General features: G+C 39.7%; 1 protein-coding gene across 1 annotated transcript in view; it reads right to left on the reverse strand.

The window, feature by feature from the left end:
* Positions 1-364: 364 nt before the first annotated feature.
* Positions 365-19,103, reverse strand: part of CYSLTR2 (cysteinyl leukotriene receptor 2) — a 41,815-nt gene continuing 23,076 nt past the window's right edge. Inside the window, exon 2 of the mRNA XM_075532928.1 lies at positions 365-6,133. Within this exon, the coding sequence (XP_075389043.1) occupies positions 5,092-6,084 (993 nt within the window). The 5' untranslated portion in view covers positions 6,085-6,133 and the 3' untranslated portion in view covers positions 365-5,091. The remainder of the gene's footprint in view (positions 6,134-19,103) is intronic.

A 19,103-nucleotide genomic window follows, 5' to 3' on the forward strand; every position in this document is an offset into this window, starting at 1 on the left:
CTGGCATTCCATGATGTTCACCTTCCTGACACCATTGCTGAAGACAAAACGGGTACGTAAGCAAATGTGGTGAAGAAAGCTAATGGAGCCTGGCTATCAAAAGATATAGTGTCTAAAAGTCTTAAAGACTTGAAGGTAAGCAAGCGGCCATCTAGCTCAGAAGCAACAAAGCCCACATGGAAGAAGCACACCAGCCTTTGTGATCATGAGGTGTCGAATGGATGAGGTATCAGGCATCAAAGAACAAAAAATCATATTATTGTGAATGAAGGGGAGTGTGGGGTGTCTTTCTTCTTTAAATTATGCGGACTCTTTTGAACAAAAGAACAAAAAATTCCGGAGAAACAATACTCCTTTACATGGTTTATATTACGTATTTGTAGAGCAATTTCACAAATTACCCGCCAAAATTGCACATGCACATTGACACAGAAGTCCCACTTAAATTAGTCTTTCAGATTTATTCATGTGTATGAGCAAAGATATATATATGAATATTCATTATAGCAATTGCAAAGAATAGAGACCGTTTAAATATCTAGCGGTATTAAAGTTTTGTACATGCTATAAGGCACAGTAGAACAGCTCTCCAGGCTTCCAAGGCTGTAAATCTTCACAGGAGCAGAGGCTCCTGTTGTCTCCCGGGGAGCTGCTGATGGATTCAAGACACTGACCTTTCAGTCAATAGTCCGATGTGTAACCAACTCTGCCACAAAGACTCCTTGCTGTTAGAAAGGATCACGTTAAAATTTAACATGGATTCTAGACTTATGTCAAGACTAAGATGGCATCGAAGCACCACTTTCACATTGCTCTATTTACACACATAAGATTTTAGGCTTTCATATTACACAAAGAAGGATTAGGCAACACAAATTTTTGGCAAAGTCCATTTCTCAGCTTCTCCAGATTCACCTGAAGGACCACAGCTTTCTTTGGGTTGTCCTCTCATCTCTCCTTGGGATGTTGTTGAGATATCTACCTGCTATTTTCACATTGTTTTTTAACCATTTTATTGGCACTTGCTATCAATGTGCCTCATCATTTAGGTTTCCCCTTTCTGGTTAGAACAATGTTATTCCCTCCTCGGAGCTTCTGGGGGAAGCTTTTGGGCACTCAGCATGAATCCATGGTCACCTCATTTGGGTTGAATGATCTGTGATCTCTGCAGGTGCCAGCTGGCCTTCACACAGGTAACAGGCCTGAGATTTCAGTGAGATTAATCCAATCACCCACTCCATGTATGTACTCTGGTAAATTTTATTCACAGTAATTCCTTCGTCCTTGACTTAGTGTAGGTGTGGCATGTGAGCTGAGGCAATCTAATAAAACAGTCCACAGCTTTCACTAGAGGGTTTGGGTAGAAGATACTCTTTCTTCTTCTCCTCGATGGGAAGAAGAAGCATGTGACCTCAGGCTCTTGCAGTCCATTTGTTTCCATCAGGGAATGGAGTCTTGGGGAAAAGAAGGCCTGATAAGAGACTTGCTAGAACAGGGTCACAAGTTCAATCCCCCGCTTTATGTCTTATTTATATGAGGTAGCCAAAACTCTTTGCTGCGTAAGTCATTGAAGTTGGGTTTTCTCTTACTTAGAACTAAACTATCTCAACTGGCATACCAAGCGACCTCTGACCTCAGGAGTGGACTCCTGTCACCCCAAGAGGACCCCCAAGAGCAGGGAACGGTGGGTTTCCTCTAAGGGTCCAAGCACAAGCTAGTGCTTTCTGGCTTTTATTTCTCCTATAGGCATGGAGGTCCCATTGGCCTTTCTTTTCTTGTTATAACTTAATTTTTTGTAGCAATATATATTCACAATTTAGACAGTAAAATAGTTCTAAGGGAAAGAGACGTTCTACCCCCCAACTTTGCTCCAGAGGCAATGCCTGTCAATGTTTTTAGCTGTTTCCTTTGGTATCTTTGGTACTTAGATCCTATTTTCTAAATAACATGATTATTCAACTTTATATAAATGTTTTCAGCTTTAGTTATTGTGTATTTTCTGTGATGGAAGATGGGATCCTAAGATTTTTATAACTTTCCCTGAGGCAAACACATATAGACATTTTCCATCCCTGTATGCCCTAAAAGAAGTTATACCAGCTTATTAGTTACACATTATACACTGTAAATATTATTTACAATTGAGTCATATTGTGTACTATGGTTACATTTGATCTCTTATACAAGTATTACCCCAGCATTTAATAATTTCATTTGTCTCTGTAATTAAGACTAATTAATGCCAAGCTCTCCAAGAGATATAAAAATCTCTTCCATGTGTGCAGGGTTTGTTGGTGGTGGTGGTGGTTTTTCCCTTGGTTACATCTCCCCTGGAGTCTTCTAAGATTCCCACGGCAACAGGGACAAGTTGCTCTCTTGGCCTGGTGCACACCATCACAGTGGAAAGTCTCTCTACTTTTGTCTTACATAGAATTCCTCCTTTCCCAAAGGTCATGTTTTTTGCTGCCCTGATCTCTTATTTCAGAAATGTGCATCTTTCTGTAGTGTTCTGATAACAAGTTTAAGGGAGAGAAAAATGTTGAGAAGTCTCACGTCTGAACACTTCTACGTTTATCTTCACATGTATTTGTTGGTATCTTTCATATGGAACGCCAAATAGATGATGATCATTGACCATTATTCATATTTATGAAGAAGGCTCTGAAAGGTTGGTTAGATAGTCTCCGCAAGTGGACGGGGCTTGTTGAATTGTGGGCTTCAGCTCCCCAGCTGCATCTGTCAATCTTTTCTTTTTAATTAGGCAGTTCTCCCATAGAGGGCCCTGCAGATTCCGGCTTTGGCAGTCTTCTTGGGGAATTTCTGGAAGCTGCCCGAAAGAAGGGCACTAGAGTTATTGTTGAAATGGGAACACTTTTCCTTGATTCCTCACTAGAATGAGGGCAGTTCCAGTGTTCTTGGTTGGAAACCAAAAGCCTGGAGGTTCAGTCCACACTGAGGTACCTTGAAAGAAAGACCTGAACATCTATTTCACACAACCGACCATTGCAACTCTGAAGTGCAGCTATGCTTTGACACATTTGGTATCAAAACATTTTTAAAGGGTGTTTTTTAAATATATATACCAGCTTTATACCTGCCTCTCCCTCCCACCTTCCACCTGTGGCTAGAGTGGAAGTCCACAGAAAATCTCTACTGTGTTATGAGAGTGAGTGGGGCGGGGCTCTGTGGGGGAGAAGTAGCCCTTATTGAGACTTTCAGTTAGCCTTCCTGGAGGTTTTTGGAGGTGGATGGTGAGGAAAACACAAAGCCAACATTTTCATACAGAGGTTTTTAAAACCCTCATTAGCTGTATGAACTTGAACCAATTTCTTCATTTACCTATTGTGTAAAGTGGAAATTCGGGACTTTGGTGTGAAGTAAATGGCTACTACACTATGCCCAGCATGGAGAGGGCACTCATTGCTGACAGTGCAGTAAAACAGAAGTTACAACAGCAGGTATGATTCCAAGCCAAGGTCAGGGGACAGAAGGACCTCCCCTTAACCAGTGCTTTTCTATACCTTCTAAACAGGGAAGGCACTAAAACCCTACATATATTCTACCATATACTAATAGGATCTCCCTGGTACCATCACTTTTGTGAGTGGTTAATCCAAAGTTCCAGGGGTCCTCAAACTTTTTAAACAGGGGGCCAGTTCACTGTCCCTCAGATCCATTGGAGGGCCAGACTATAGTTTTTTTAAAAAAAACTATGAACAAATTCCTATGCACACTACACTTATCTTATTTTGAAGGAAAAAAAACAAGCAGGGCATAAGTACCCGGCGGGCCGGATAAATGTCCTCGGCGGGCCGCATGTGGCCCGCAGGCCGTAGTTTGAGGATGCCTGAATTTCCAAACCCTTGGAGTTATACCTTCATTTGAGTACCCATTCCAGTGAACTAACCGGCAGGAGTGTGAACTGCTGTGATGTTTACACACTTATGTTTCAAGAGCAAGATTGAGATGCACTTCCATATTCTCTCTCCCTGTATCCCACATGGCCACTATGCCCTAGACAGAGGTGGAACTCATCCATGCCAGCTAACATCACATGCCTCACCAGAAGGAACAAGCCCAGCCATCACATTAGAAGTGAATTAACTAAATGTTTGCCCAAATAGAGCAAGATAATTTTCAAGTTGATCATTTTGTATGGCCTGTGAATGATGTTACAAATAGCCAAATGCACATTGGCCAAAGATAAGGTTCCCACCCCTGCCCTCAAATAATGTCCCAGGTCCACGTTCGATGCTTCCTTCCCTTCCTAAGTCTGGCAAGAGCTTGGCGAAGAAAACATTCTTGTCTTCAGAATGCTAGAGCCTATTCCCAGAGCAAAATGAAATCGATTCTTCCTTCTACATTCCATTATTTCTTTTGTACTTTAGCCCTTCGCTCTAGGTTTGCTTGGGGCCATTACTCTGCTCTGTGATAGGCAGCCCTCCTCTTCACAGTCAAAGCGTGTCCCTTGAATTCTCAGGACACACTGCCTATCAGCTCTGGGTCTTCTAGTGCTCTTGCCATTGGCTATTTCTCAATAGATTGAAGCCGGAAAGGGAGCTGGAACTTCTGAAGGGCGTAAGGCTGTCTTCAAGTTGAGAATTTGGAATCACTGGTGGGCAGGAGAAGAGGTAAAACTGAGAAACATTAGCACCCACTGGACTAAGCAATTTGTCCTAGTCTGCCATTTCAGAATTCAAGACTCATAGGGATTTTTCCTCATCTAAACCCAACCATTGAAAATATAACTAGTGAAAATTTTAAAGTCGGTCTCAGAAAATTGGATCATAACATAGATGATTGAAATTGACAAAATGGTGAAAGTACAAGGTTACTTGTAGGCTTATATACGAATGATTGGTGGACACAAATGCCAAGAACAAAATCAAACCAACTCGCTGCCATCAAGTCAATGTTGACTCATAGCGACCCCTTGTGGGTTCCCGAGACTGTAACTGTTTTCAGGAGTAAAAAGCCCAGTGTTTCTCCCGCAAAACTGCTGTTGGTTTAGAAATGACCGCGAGGATCAAAGCCATTACATCACCACTGCGAGGACTCCAGACCCAAAAACAGGCCTCGCTTAACGACGTCTTATACGCTTGTTGTTTCCTTTTTCAACCACACACAAACAGGAAATCTGCACCTGGCCTTTGTCATATGTGAGTGACCTTTTCTGAAGGTGGTCCTCAGTCTGTCTTTAAAATTCTCTCCAGCAAAGTAATACAGTACAGGGTTGAAGCAGGTATTCGCTGCAGCCAAGGTCAGCGTGATGACCACAGCTTTATGCAGCGAGATTCTGCATGTATTCCATGTGACCAGATGGAAGGTTCTCAGGACGTGATAGGGCATGAAACACAGGAGGAAGATGACCAAGGCAATGATGATGGTGGTCAGGGCCTTCCTGTGGGATGCCCGGAGCCCGGAGTCTGGGACCTCCACCTTCAACAGAGTTCGAATGATCAGCAGGTAACAGACGCTGAGGATGCAAAAGGGCAGGAAGAAGCCCACCACCAAGGCCACGTGGTTCATAATCTGCAATTTACCGAGTTTGTTGTGATTCAGTTCTAAACATGAAGTAGCGTTGTTCTTCTGTTCAGAGCCATTGTTCAGCAGCATTGTGGAAGAAGCCATGATAAAAATCCATACGATCCCACATAGTATCCAGGCACTCTTGATGCTGGTAGTGTGGAGGAGCCGGAAGGGGTGAACCGTTGCCAGGAAACGCACAACACTCAGCACAGTCAGGAAGTAAATGCTACTGTACATGTTGACATACATGGAGTATGACATTATCCTGCAGGCTAGGTCCCCAAATATCCAATTGGAGCCTCTAAGATAATAGTCGACCCTGAAAGGCAGTGTTATTGTGAACAGGAGGTCAGAAATGGCTAGGTTTAACATGAAAATATTCACAGACTTACACTTCTTGGAAGGCTGCAGGAAAATAAATATTGAAAAGCCATTTCCCAAGGCTCCACAGACAAAGATTATCAGGTACACTATGGGATAAAATTCTCTCTTAAAGTTCTCAATCATGCAGTCACTGTTGTTGTTTTTGTTGTTGCTGCTGACATTTTGTTCCATTTCTGCTTGGGATGTAGACCGAGGCAACGAGATACGTTTTCAGTCCATGCTGGTTTAAAGAGAAATAGACACATAAAAAATAGTTATTTCGTGCATTACCTTTCTCTTCTGTTCACCTTTTTTTCAGGTTATAACAAAATAGAAAGAAATGGTAGGTTTCATTTGAAACATGAGTTGAAAAATAATTTAAAAATTGAATAGGCAGCAAATTATTATGTAACAAAGTTCCTAATTTGAAGAATACTGAAAAAACATTTATTTATTTGGTAGAGGCTGAAGCCTCAAGCTTATGGAACGTTTGACTCAATCTCCATGTGAATGTGAGCCTCTCCCTGAGGCACGGCAGCCTACATCTAACAGACAGCGATTCGTCTTCAGAAACTATGGAAGCCAGAGGAAGTAGCCCAAGCATTTTCAAGTCCTGAAAGAAAAGAACTGTCCATGTAGAGACCATGTCCAGTGAAAACATCTTTGGGGATGAAAAGGAAATAAAAACATTCTCATATAAGGGAAAACTCAGATAATTTTTGGTCAGACCCTGAGAGAACCACGAAAGTAATTTCTGTAAGCATAAAGGAAGTACTAATGGAGGAAATCCTAGAGGATTGGCAAGGAGAAATGACATGATAAGCAGAAGTATGGGTAAATAAGATTTCCTTATACTCTTTTGATGTTTCTAAATTATGTTTAAAGTACGATTTTAATACTCTCTGGTATAGTTTTAAATGGATGAATATAATTTATTTAAGACAAATATAATGGGGGAGGTTAAAGAGATAGATAGAGAGATAAAGTTTCCACTAGAAAAATGATGATGGAAATGCACTGTGCTAAATAAATACACATGAATATTTTGCAGATATGTTTATATATTCAATACTTATAGCAACCACTAAAAATCTTTACAAAGAGATGCACTAAAAATGCTACAGAAGTAAATAAAAATGGAATTTTAAACAAATGCTCGGGTAACAGGAAGGCAAAGCAGAGAATACAAGCAGACAGCAAAATATAAGATGGCGAATGTATTTCTAACACACAATAATCACATTAAATATAAGTAGTACATGCGTTAAAACACAAGGATCTGCAGTCTGGAGTGAAACGTATGAAGCAACTGCCAGGGCAGCACTCTTGGGCAGTGCCAAGAGTGAGCTCACTCAGCTGCTAGCAGAGAGGCCGCAGGTTTGAGTTCACCCAGAGGTGCTGTAAAAGAAAAGTCAGGTAATCCACTTCTGAAAACTCAAACAAGCAAAACCCCAAGGTGTGCATTTCCACTCTGACACACATGAAGTTGGAGGTAATATAATGGAAACTGGTTTCATTTGGATCATGAATTTAAGTGTAAAAAGTTAAATGATCGCAGTTTTAAAAACAGCGTAAAGGACAATCTTAGGAATCTAGGGTAACCAGGGTGCATAAACTGATGGTTAAAAATGATCCAGAAAGAGGACTCTCTTAAGGCGCTGAAAAGGCCAGCTCCAGACAGGGATGAAGCGTTTGCAAAACACATAGCAAATGTTGGACTAGGATGCAGACCATATTAAGGATTTTTCAAACTCAACAGTTAAATCAATTGAAAAACAGACCAAAGGACATGAACAATCATTTCTGTTAATAGCAAATGAGCACATGAAAATTTGTTAGGCAGCATCGGAGAACTACAAGTTAGAGTTACAATTACATCTCACTATTCACCTACTAAACTAGTTTCTGAGGGCTAAGTCAGAATCGTGGCCGCCCCACATATTCAAACTAGAGCTACATTCCAGAGAGTTGCGGTAGCTGATGTTTCAGTAGTGGAGAAGTTGGGTGTGTTAACTGTTTACATTTCCTAAGGAGTATATTAAATTAATATTAAATTGCTAATAAAAATTGCTCTGATTTTCAAAATGGTGATTTCATATACTGGCAATGATGCAGAGTAACTAGATTGGTCATACTTTGCTGGTGAGACTGTAAAATCGCATTGCCATTCTGGAAAATGTTCGACAGCTTCTTAAAATAGTAAACATTCCACCCCTGAAGTACCCAGTGATTGCACTCTTGTGAAGTTACCCCAGGAAAATGAAAACCTAGGTGCATACCAAAACGTGTGTGACTACATAAATATATATAGCAGATTTATTCATAATAACCCACATTTGGAAACAATCCTGATGTCCTTCAATGAGTTGCTCTTTGGTATGTACATTCATGGACACTACTCACTAATAAAAAGAGTAAACTATTGATGTAGGTTGATATAGATTTAGTTGGTTAAATCTCCTAGGAAATGGGCTAAGTGCAAACAAATCCAATCCAATCTCAGAAATTTATATACAAGAAAATTCCATTTCTATAACATCCTTGAAATGACAGAGGTGGTTGAGTTAACTTTCATTAGTGGGTAAACCAGGAGGAGCAACCTGCCATTGAGAAAAATGTCTAACATATTGAGACCCCTAGTGGGAGAATAACTACTGTGTTGTGTTCCTAGCTGGCTTCTATCCAGCCCTTAGCGACCATGGACACATGTTGTAGACTATTGGGACTTTACACTCTGTCTTTTCAAGGTGCACAACCTCCTGCAGAGGCTTTACCAGAAGGATCTAACTTGGCAACTCCACTAAGCAAACACACCTCTCGCAGATTAATGAAACTTATATATTCTCTCGGACTTCAAGTTTAAATGCCTTAATTGGAGGAAAGCCAATGACTGCTATCCCAAAGCCATGGACTTGGCAATCACTGGACTTTGATTCAAACAGCTCTTTGAGAGCGCCCGATAAATGGTAACCAAAGGCGACCATAGGTGCTATTTCTATAGTCTCTCTTCTTTTTTATTTGATCCGAGCATTATAAATAATGAAATCCAAGACCAGAGCAGGACACTGGATCAGAACTTGAGTCCTGAGCGCCTGGTTAGTAGAAGGCAATGGGTGACAGTGAGAGCTCTAATTCCACTTGCCGGGTTCCCGGGTGAGTTAAACCTCAGTCCCCTTGACCATTGACCTTAGTTATGTGAATAGCCTGGCTATCAGCCAGAGCGCATGGGAAAGTGGATTGATGCAGGTGTCCCCTTACTCCATCCTCCAACCAACCGTGCCCCCAAAAGCGGCCATGGAGACATTGCTGACTCATCATGACCATGCTAGGACCGGGTAGAAGGACAACCGTGAGTTTCCGAGCCTGAGACTGTTTATGGGAGTCAGAAACCTCATCTTTCTCCCAGGAAGTAGCCGTTGGCTTTGCACTGCCGACCTTGCCGATGCAGGTAGGTTAAAATCGAGCGCTTTTTCATGAATTCTCCCTTTTGGCCCATTAAAAATGTATCTCCATGGTTGTGATTTTCTGTTTTCTTTTGGATTTATGTTTATTTCTAATATATGTTGTTGTTGTTACTTATCGGTTTTGTTTTGCTTTTATATGTGTCTCTCTATATGAAATCCAGGATAGGTAAATCTGTAGAGACAGTGGCATAGTGGGTTACATGTTGGGTTGCTAAATAGGAGGTTAGCAGTTTGAAACCACCAGCCTCTCCAAGGAAGACAGATGAGACTTTCTATTCCCATAAAGAATTAGTCTCAGAAACCCACGAGGACAGTTCTACCTTGTCCTAAGCTCACTGGGAATCAGAAATGATGTGGTGGCAGTGAGAGTCACTGCGAAGTTTACAGAAACTATTAAAGGATGTACTTTGGACAAAGAATCAACAGCAGATTGCAAACTAAGAGGATCATACAAGCTACTCAATTCATATGCAAAATGAAACAAACTGAAAAGATAGAAAATAGATAACATTTCACAATGAAGAAAATGGTAAATAGAGGGAATAGTGTGCTCATTAAACAGTCAGGCCGAGAAGAATTGAGCAGTTCACGAGAGAACAAATTGCCTTAAACTTGGACAGAAAATAGGATGCTGCTGCCAAGGAATTCAAGAAGGATGAGAATGCTTCAAACCCGATCGTGATAGCGATTATACAGTGATTGTGATGTGATTGAACTAGGGAATGACATGATATCCATATTAACTCCCAATAAAATGGTTTGGGAAAGAAACAAAAAATTTGGAAAGAAAATAATATAAAACAAATTAATCTCAAAGAAAGTGGTTAAACATAAAATAAAAAAGGAAACCCATAAAAACTACTGAACTATAAAATAAAAACAAAATTTTAAATGATTTGAACATTCACAAACAAAATTAACTCAACACACAGAAAATTACATTGAACAAAGAAACCAATAGCACCATAAAAATGCACTCAGAAAAATGAAAGCAATAAATTCATACCTACTGATAACAACATTGAATGTAAGAGACAGAGACAAGCAGAATGGATAAGAAAATACACTCCATTAAGATAGTGTTTATAAGAAGCAAACCTTTGACACAAAGGCAAAAACAGATGAAAAATTATAATCTGGACAAAAATATATCAAACTAACAGTAATTCAAAAAAAGTAGGAGTAGTAATAATAATTTCTAGCTATGCCAAAGTAAAAACTATCCTGAGAGACGAAGGCCCTTATATAATGACAACCATAATTAGTATGTGTGCACCAAAGGAGAGATCCTCAAAATACATGAATCAAGCTCTTACATAATTAAAAAGACAAATACCCAATACTACAATAATAGTAGATTTCAATACACTACTCTTGAAGAGCAAATGGACTGGAAAGAAAACGCAATCAACTTGTTTTCTAAGACATATACTGAACACTTTGCCCGACAACAGCACAGTGTACATGTCCCCCGACAAACATGTAACATACTCCATAATAGATCACATATTAGGCGACAAAGCAGCTCTCGATACATGTAAAGACATCCAGATACTACTAACCATCTGTTCAGATCACAGTGCTATAAAATTAGAAATCAGCCAGAAGATCAGGCAAAAAAAATCAATTACATAAACATTGAGCAATGTGGTACTTAAAAATCATTGGATAATTGAAGAAATAAAGAATGAAGTTTAAAAATTCCTTGAAACGAACTAGAAAAATCCCTCAGCACACCACAGTCTTTGGGACACCGCAAAAACAGTGCTCCGAAAGCAATTTATAGCAATAAACTCACACGTCAAAAAGAAGAAAGAACATAGTCCACACTTTACTCCAAAAATTAGAACAGGAGCAGCAAAGCAAAGCTTCATGCCCAGAAGAGAAATGATAGAGAATAGAGCAGAGACCAGTGGATCAGGAAGAAGAGTCGCACAAGGAAACTTAACAAGAAAAAGCAAGTATTAAAAACAAATGAAATAAGGGACATCACAACAGAACCAACTGACATTAAAAAGATCATTACACAATATTATGTACTGTACTCTAACCATTTCAACAAACCTAGAAGAAAGGAATCAATTACTAGACATCCCTACCTAAGTAAACAGATCGATACAGAAAACATTGACAGAAATATAACACAAGAAGAAATAGGCGAGGTCATTAAAACATTCCCAACAACAAACATTTCAGGGCCAGATGGTTTTGCTGGGAAACTACGAAGCATTCAGAGACGAGTTAACACCAACTCTATACAAAGTATTGCAGAATGTAGAAAAGAAAAACATACAACCGCACTCATTTATGAAGCAAATTTGATACTGATACCAAAACCAGGCAAAAATATTACCAGGAAGAAAACTATAGCCTAATATCCCTTATAATTATAGATGCTAAAAAATTTTTTTTAACAACATTATAGCTAACAGAGTTCAACAAAACATTCTTTAAAAATACATCGTGATTAGTGCCCGTCTATCAGATAAAATCACATCTGGGGTCTTAAAGGTTTGTTGCCCGACAAGCAGTCACCTAAGCGAGATGTCAACTAAGTTCCCATTAACATCAGTCACCAGAGGACTCTGAATCGCATGATCTTAAGCCAAAGACAGGAAAAGTATCCAAGCCTGAACTGTGAGAATCTACAACGGGGAACCCGATACATTTGTGGGATCTACATAGGCAATAAGGCTCTGGTGACTTCTCTCTATCCATAATAGAGGGATGGGAGGAAAGTGCTTACCAAACAGAGTGCTTTGGAGAAATGACTAGAGGAGAACAAAATGATGAACCTGACTTGAGCGGTTAAAACATTGTCAGCTTGTTTCCCCCTCTGGTGCATGTTAGGCCTGATATGGTTTTCAACATTTTCTGTATTTATTTTTGTTTGTTCCTATTGGGGTTTATCTCAAATGTGTTATGTCATTGGGGATCACCCTGGTGAATTTTTGTTATATGTTTTTTTGGTACATGGAAGCCAGGTTTGATGAACTTATAGGGACAGCCAGTAGAATAAGGGACTTGGTGGGTGGAGGTGGGGACAGAGTGTGGAGTGGGGGGGGGGGCAGGTAGAAGAGAACTGATGTCAAGGACTTCAGGAAGGAAAAGAATGTGTTGAAACTGATTGTGGCTGCAATTGTACAATGCACTGTGATGTGATTGAACTATGGAATATGATATCTGTATTAACTCCCAATAAAATAATTTTAAAATAGAAAACACTAAAAAAATCATCATGATTAAGTGGGATTTATACCAAGTATGCAAAGATGACTAAAATATATCAATTTATATATTCAGCATATCAATAGATAGATAGACATCGATAGGTATAAAATATATCCATTGGTATAATCATATGGTTGTTTTGTTATATGGTGGATTACATTAATGATTTTTATCAATTGCTGCAGAAAAGGCATTTTATAAAATCCAACATAAATTTTTTTCATTTAAAATTCAATAAAATAGGAATAGAAAGGAAATTTCTCAACATAATAAGGGCCGTGTGTACAAAAACAATAACTAGAATTTCCCTCAATGGAAAAAATGGGAAACATTTCTCCTCTGTAAAGGAACCAGCTAGGGATGCCCTTTATCACTCCTCTGATTTAACCAAGTTCTGGGAAGTCTTACTTACCCAGAGCTATTTGACCTCAAAAAGAAAGCAAAAGCATACAAAGGGACAAAGAAGAAGAAAAATGTCCCCATTTGCAGATGATACGATTTTATATATAAAAACCCCAAAAACTCAATAAGAAGATTGTTGAAACTAATTGAAAAACTTGGCAGTGTGGACCATTATTGAGAGTAGCGATGCCAGGAGGGTAAGGGGACAGTGGGGGAAGAAAGTGGGAACCGATCGCAATGATCTACAAATAACCCCCTGCCAGGGGAATGGGCAACAGAAAAGTGGGTGAAGGGAGACATCGGTCAGTGTAAGACATGAAAGAAATAGTATGAATTTGCTTGAACAATAGTTGGATGTATGGATTGTGATAAGAGATGTATGAGCCCCCAATGAAATGATTTTTTTAAAAGAAGAAAGAAAATTATTTTAAAATATCAAGAGGGTTCCTTTGTATATTAAAGAAGAAAACTCCAAAAAGGGGGGAAAATAATATCATTTACAATAACCACCAAAAAGATAAAATACTAAGGAAAAAAATCTAACCAGAGGAACAAGAATGTACACAAAGAAAACTATAAAACCAAAAGAAATGGGGAGGGGGTAAAAAAAATAGGAAAATAAAAATAAACAAAAGAAAGTTACATAAATGATGTCCTATGCTCATGGATAGAAAGACCTAATATTGTGAAAATGTCAATATTAAGGAAAGCCACCTATAAACATAACACAATTCTGATCCAATCCGCAGCACTATTCTTCAAAGAAATGGAACAACTAATCTCCAACTTTGTATGGAAAGGAAAGAAACCCACGATAGGCAAAATGCTATTGAAAAGCAAAATAAGAGGCTTTTTACTCCTTTATTTTAAAACCTACCACATGACCATGGTAAGCAAAACAGTTTGGGATTGATACTGTGACAAATGTATAGATGAATGGATCAGAATAGTGAAACCACTTAATGAAAGCACTCTCAGACATCTGGGTTGTTTTTTTTTTTTTTAAATAAAAGGTTGAAACACATTAAATGGAGGAAAAGATAGTCTTTGCAATAAAGGGTACTGGAAAAAATTGGATCTCTAGCTGCAAGACAAATCCCCTACCTACTCCATGCAAAAACTAACTCAATATGGATTAAGATTTAAATAGAAATCCTAGAAATATAAATAATGATCACCCATGAAAACATAGGATACATAAGGGCCCTGTTGTTATTGCTAGGTATCAAGTTAGTTCTGACCCAAAGTGACCCAAAATCTACAAAAGAACAAAACACTACCTGGTCCTGCACCATCCTCAGAATTGTTGCTATGCTTGAGCCTATTTTTACAGCCACTGTGTATGTCCATCTCATTGAGCAGCTTCCTCTATTTCACTGCCCCTCTACTTTACCAAGTATGATGCCTGGGGTAGGCTGGGTTGACCAGAGAAACAAATTCAGTGGCAATCATGCATGTATAAGAAAGATTTAGATCAAGAAGTAATTACATATCAAGAAGGCATCCCAGTTCAGTCCAATCCAAGTCCTTCAGTCTGAAGCTAGTCCATACGTCCTTCTTCGGAGTCACGTAGCCACATGCAAGTAGTACAGAATGGTGAACCAGGAAGCAGAAGGTCACAGGACAGTGGGTGCTGAGCAGTTCCCAGTGGTTTCCACTCTTGTAGCAAAAGGCTTATGACACCAAGGAGGTGTCATCAGGCTGCAACCTGATTGACACATTTAACTCCACCCCTACACAGGAGTGTCTAGTTGACAAAAAAATCATCCAACTACCACAATGTCCTTGTTTAGGGATTGGGCTATCTTGACATGTCTGAAGTATGTGAGATAAAGTCTTTCTATGCTTGCTTCTGATGAGCATTCTGGCTGTTCTTCTTCCAAGACAGAGTTATCTGTTCTTTTGTCAGTCCGTAGCACTTTCAATTAAATATTCTTAGCCAGTACCCTAATCCAAATGCATCAATTCTTCTTCAGGCTTCTTTATTCAAAATTCAACTTACAGGTGCACATAAGGCAATATAAAATATCATGGCTTGGATCAGGCACACCTTAGTCTTTAAGTAACCTTGCTTTTCAACTCTTTAAAGAGGTCTTGTGCAACAGATTTACCTAATGCAATTTATCATTCCACCTCTTGACTGCTGCTCCCATAAGAATTGATAGTGGATCCAAGCAAGGTAAAATCATTGACAACTTCAATCTTTTCTCCATTTATCATGATGCTACCTACTGGTCCAGTTGTGAGGATTTCCGTTTTCTATACACTGAGTTGTCATCCTGAAGGCTGTAATCTTTGATCTTCATCAGCAAGTGCTTCAAGTCCTCCTCACTTTCTGCAAGCAAAGTTGTGTCACCTGCATATCAAAGGCTGTTCATAAGTTTTCTGCCAATCTTGACGCTGAATTCTTCCTATCATCCAGTTTCTCTGATGATTTGCTCAGCATACAAATTGGACAATTACACTGAGAGAGCACAATCCTAAAACCTTTCCGAAACAACGAGGCTATCTACATCCATAAAGATTTATTTTCTCATAAAACCTTTAGAAGGTTGCCATGAATCAGAATTGATTGGATGGAAGGGGACTTGGGTTTTTGTTTTGTTTTGCTTTACTATGCCTGTGTACATGACAACAAAGAAGAAACATCTCTGACATCAGGGAAACTTTGAAGTGACGAATTTGGCAGAGAAGTTAAACTCTGTGCTGGGAGTGAGTACCATGATAAAGAAATGTAGGAAGAGGAGTTTTTTAGATTGTTTAGGGAGAAATTCACTGAGATGGCCAGGGATTCCACACGTGGCAGCAGATTGAGGGAAGCCTAGCGCAGAGACACCGGAAAACACTTGGGGAGCCTCAAAGAGGATGTGCAGTCGATGTCGCGTAGGCAAGAATCAGGCAGCGGGGGGTTCAAACAAGCCCTAAGTCTACACTGAAACCCAAACCAAACCCCATACTAAAACCCACACCAAACAAACTCTATCCAACACTGTCCACTGTGATTTGAGAGTGGTCCGCAGTGGAAGCTCAGCTCTATGTAGTTATTTTGGTCTTGGGGCAATAGAGGCCGGGAATCTCACATTCCAGCAGTCCTTTGAACTCTTTTTTTTTCACGTGTTTTTTATTTACTTCACTCTTATTGGAACCAAATTAGAAGAGACCATGCTTGCAGCTTAGATTTTTTAGGGTAATTCTAGCAGTAGATGAAGATGTTTGGGGGAAATAAGCCTGGTAGAGGGAGACTAATAGGGATAGTATTGTGATTGTTCAGGTCAGAAGGATGGATAGATTTGGACAAGATAGAGATAAAGAATGGGAATTGACCAGAATTATGTATGCACTAGATATCAGCTCAGGGAAAGGGGGACTCAAGAATTTTCTCAGGCCTCCATTAATAAAATTACTATAAAAGAAGGAGTGGTTTGGAGAAAGAATAAGGCACTCAATTTGGAGTATTTTGAATTTCAAGCATTTATAAAACTGAAAGTAGAACTGTCCCATTGCAGACTAGAGTGGAGAAGAGGAATTCATCAACTTGATGGATTTAGGAGTCATCGGCACTAGATAACTTGGTGCTATCAGGTGAGCTTTGAACTGTTAATCACAAGGTTAGCTATTCAAACCCACCAGTCACTTCATGGGGGAAAGATAAGGCTATCTGCATCTATAAAGATTTACAACCTAAGAAATCCTATATAGAGTCATTATGAGTCAGAACTGATTCAATGTCAGTGATTTTTCTGTGGGTGGGGGGAGATAGGGGTTCAGTACTTGATAATAGGCATCCCTAGGTGGTACAAATGCTTAACAAGTTTACCTGCTCACTGAGAGGTTAGAGTTTTTTGTCCACCTAGAGGCATTGCATAAGAAAGTCCTGGAAATCTATTTTAAAATATCAAGCATGAAAATCCCTATGGCGCATGGTCCTACCTTTATACACATGAGGTCACCACAAGTCAGAAATGGCTCCAGATAAAGCACTGGATGATAACTAAAACCTAAAATGTAGCTGAGCCCACAGTCATGAGATACAGTGATGAGGACAGAGAAAGCAGAGTCAGGACAGAACCCTATAGAACACCAACAATTACGAGATGAATGGTATGTTAGTTGCATAATTTCATATCAACTTGAAGATATATAAAAGTGCAGAGATGGAGTCTAGCCTGTCTGTCAGGTCACAGCCTGATGGTGAGCCCTTGTAAGCATGGCCTTCTCATAAGAAGGGCCCTAGCAAACTCACCCCTTTCTTTCTTTCTTCACCTTCTGAATGGCAAGCCCCTCTGAGACCTACCAGAGCCCTGGAGATGCATGTACCCTTAGAGCCACACAACTGTGATCTTCTTACACTCTGAATCATTTCATGTGGCTTCGTGAGTCTGAAGAGGGACTTGTGGACTAGACTTAGGAACTTGAGTTGGACCAGGCTGCGGTGTTTTCGTGGCATAAAATTATTTCTTGATATAATTTCTTGATATACCTCATACACACATATGAGTGTCTCTGAATATTTTTCTTTACACAAGTGGAAAGAACAGGAGCCTGCAAAGAAGACTGAGAAAGATTTGACAAAACGTAAGAGATTAATCAAGAGCACAATATCAAGAAACCAAGAGAAGCGTCTGACAAAAAGTTTCTGAGGCCGCTTAGCCAAGTGAGGGTTATCGGTGATTAGTGTGGTGGGCGGAAGCCAAGGGACAGGAAAACTGATAACAGAATGACAGTTGAGAAGTCCCCTCAGTGAGAGGAGAGATGCTTGCGGGCTCTCACACCATGGGGGCTTCCTTGCTGAAGGAAGAGTTTCATTTAGGGAGGGAAGATTCACACTTTCTTTGCTCCTGAGGCAATTTGATTCTTCTTCTGAGCCTGTCCATCTTATCGTCATTATCCAATGTTGATATGATAGAAATACTAAATACTACAAGTGGATGGATTTCAAAAGAAGACATTTATTCTCTCACAGGTTAAGGGAAAGTCAGCCCATCAGATCTAGAGGAAGGATTCATTTCTCTGTCTTTTCTGGAGGAAGGTCCTTGTCTCCTTTCAGTATTTCTTGGAGATCTCCAAGTATTTTAGCATCAAGCTTCCCCTGGATTTAGGAGTTTCTCAGAGCTAGGCTCTGGGTCCAAAGAATGTACTTTGTTCCTGTTCCTTCGCAGTGGTAACTCCTTTTATTTCTTGTAAAATAAGAAAAAAGTAAGGGTGGGGACTCAAGATAGACCCCCACATTGATCTGGTCTCACTAACATGTTGAGGTTAGCAATTACATTGTTAAAGTGGAAGAATATCACATCAGATCACAAAATGGAAGAAAACCATACAATATGAGGATTCAAGACCTAACCAAGTTGACAAATATTTTGGAGGTAAAAAATTTCAATCCGTGACATCCCTCATATGTCATGTTCACTTTTGTTCAATTCTCTCTCTTCAGAGAGTGTATCCTTGAAGCATAATGGAGTGGACTGTACACTGTAGTTGAAGTCTAGCAGACCTAGTTTTGTGTCCAACTCCCCACGTTCTATCTGTGGAGATTGAGTGGTAGAATTTTTGCCTTCCATGCTAGAGACTCAGGTCTGGACCAAATTACCTATTAGAATCCACCATCCATTAATAAAGGCTTGCATGTTGCTATGATGCTGAATGGTTTCAGTCGAGCTGACAGACCAAGTTGGACTAAGAAGAAGATATGGTGATATACTTCTGAAAAATCAGTCAATGAATTCCCTCTTATAAATCACAACAGTGTTCCCATTGTGCACGTGACTCCTTCAGCCAGACTTGAAGGCAGATAACAACAACAACAACAACAACCATTATTCTCTGGGGCTTTGTTTTTCCACCTTTGGAATGAGGCGAGTAATAGCTATCTTCCAGCATTCTTTGAATCTTAAATGAGATGATGCTTGCTGCTATGTCCAGCCAGGTGGTCAACTAAATGCTTGTTTCTTCTACCTAACTCAGCAACCAGTATCCAAATTCTCTCTTTTCTCCTTCTTTACACACCTAAACTTTCCATCCATGAGGTCACTGCTGTCCTTTCTTTCCTATCTTCCTCTACATAATCTGCAACAGTAGGGTCGCCTCGTTCCTTCCCCATCACTTCAGCCAGAC

This window comes from Tenrec ecaudatus, chromosome 15 (genome assembly GCF_050624435.1).
Source record: "Tenrec ecaudatus isolate mTenEca1 chromosome 15, mTenEca1.hap1, whole genome shotgun sequence".
Taxonomy (NCBI): domain Eukaryota; kingdom Metazoa; phylum Chordata; class Mammalia; order Afrosoricida; family Tenrecidae; genus Tenrec; species Tenrec ecaudatus.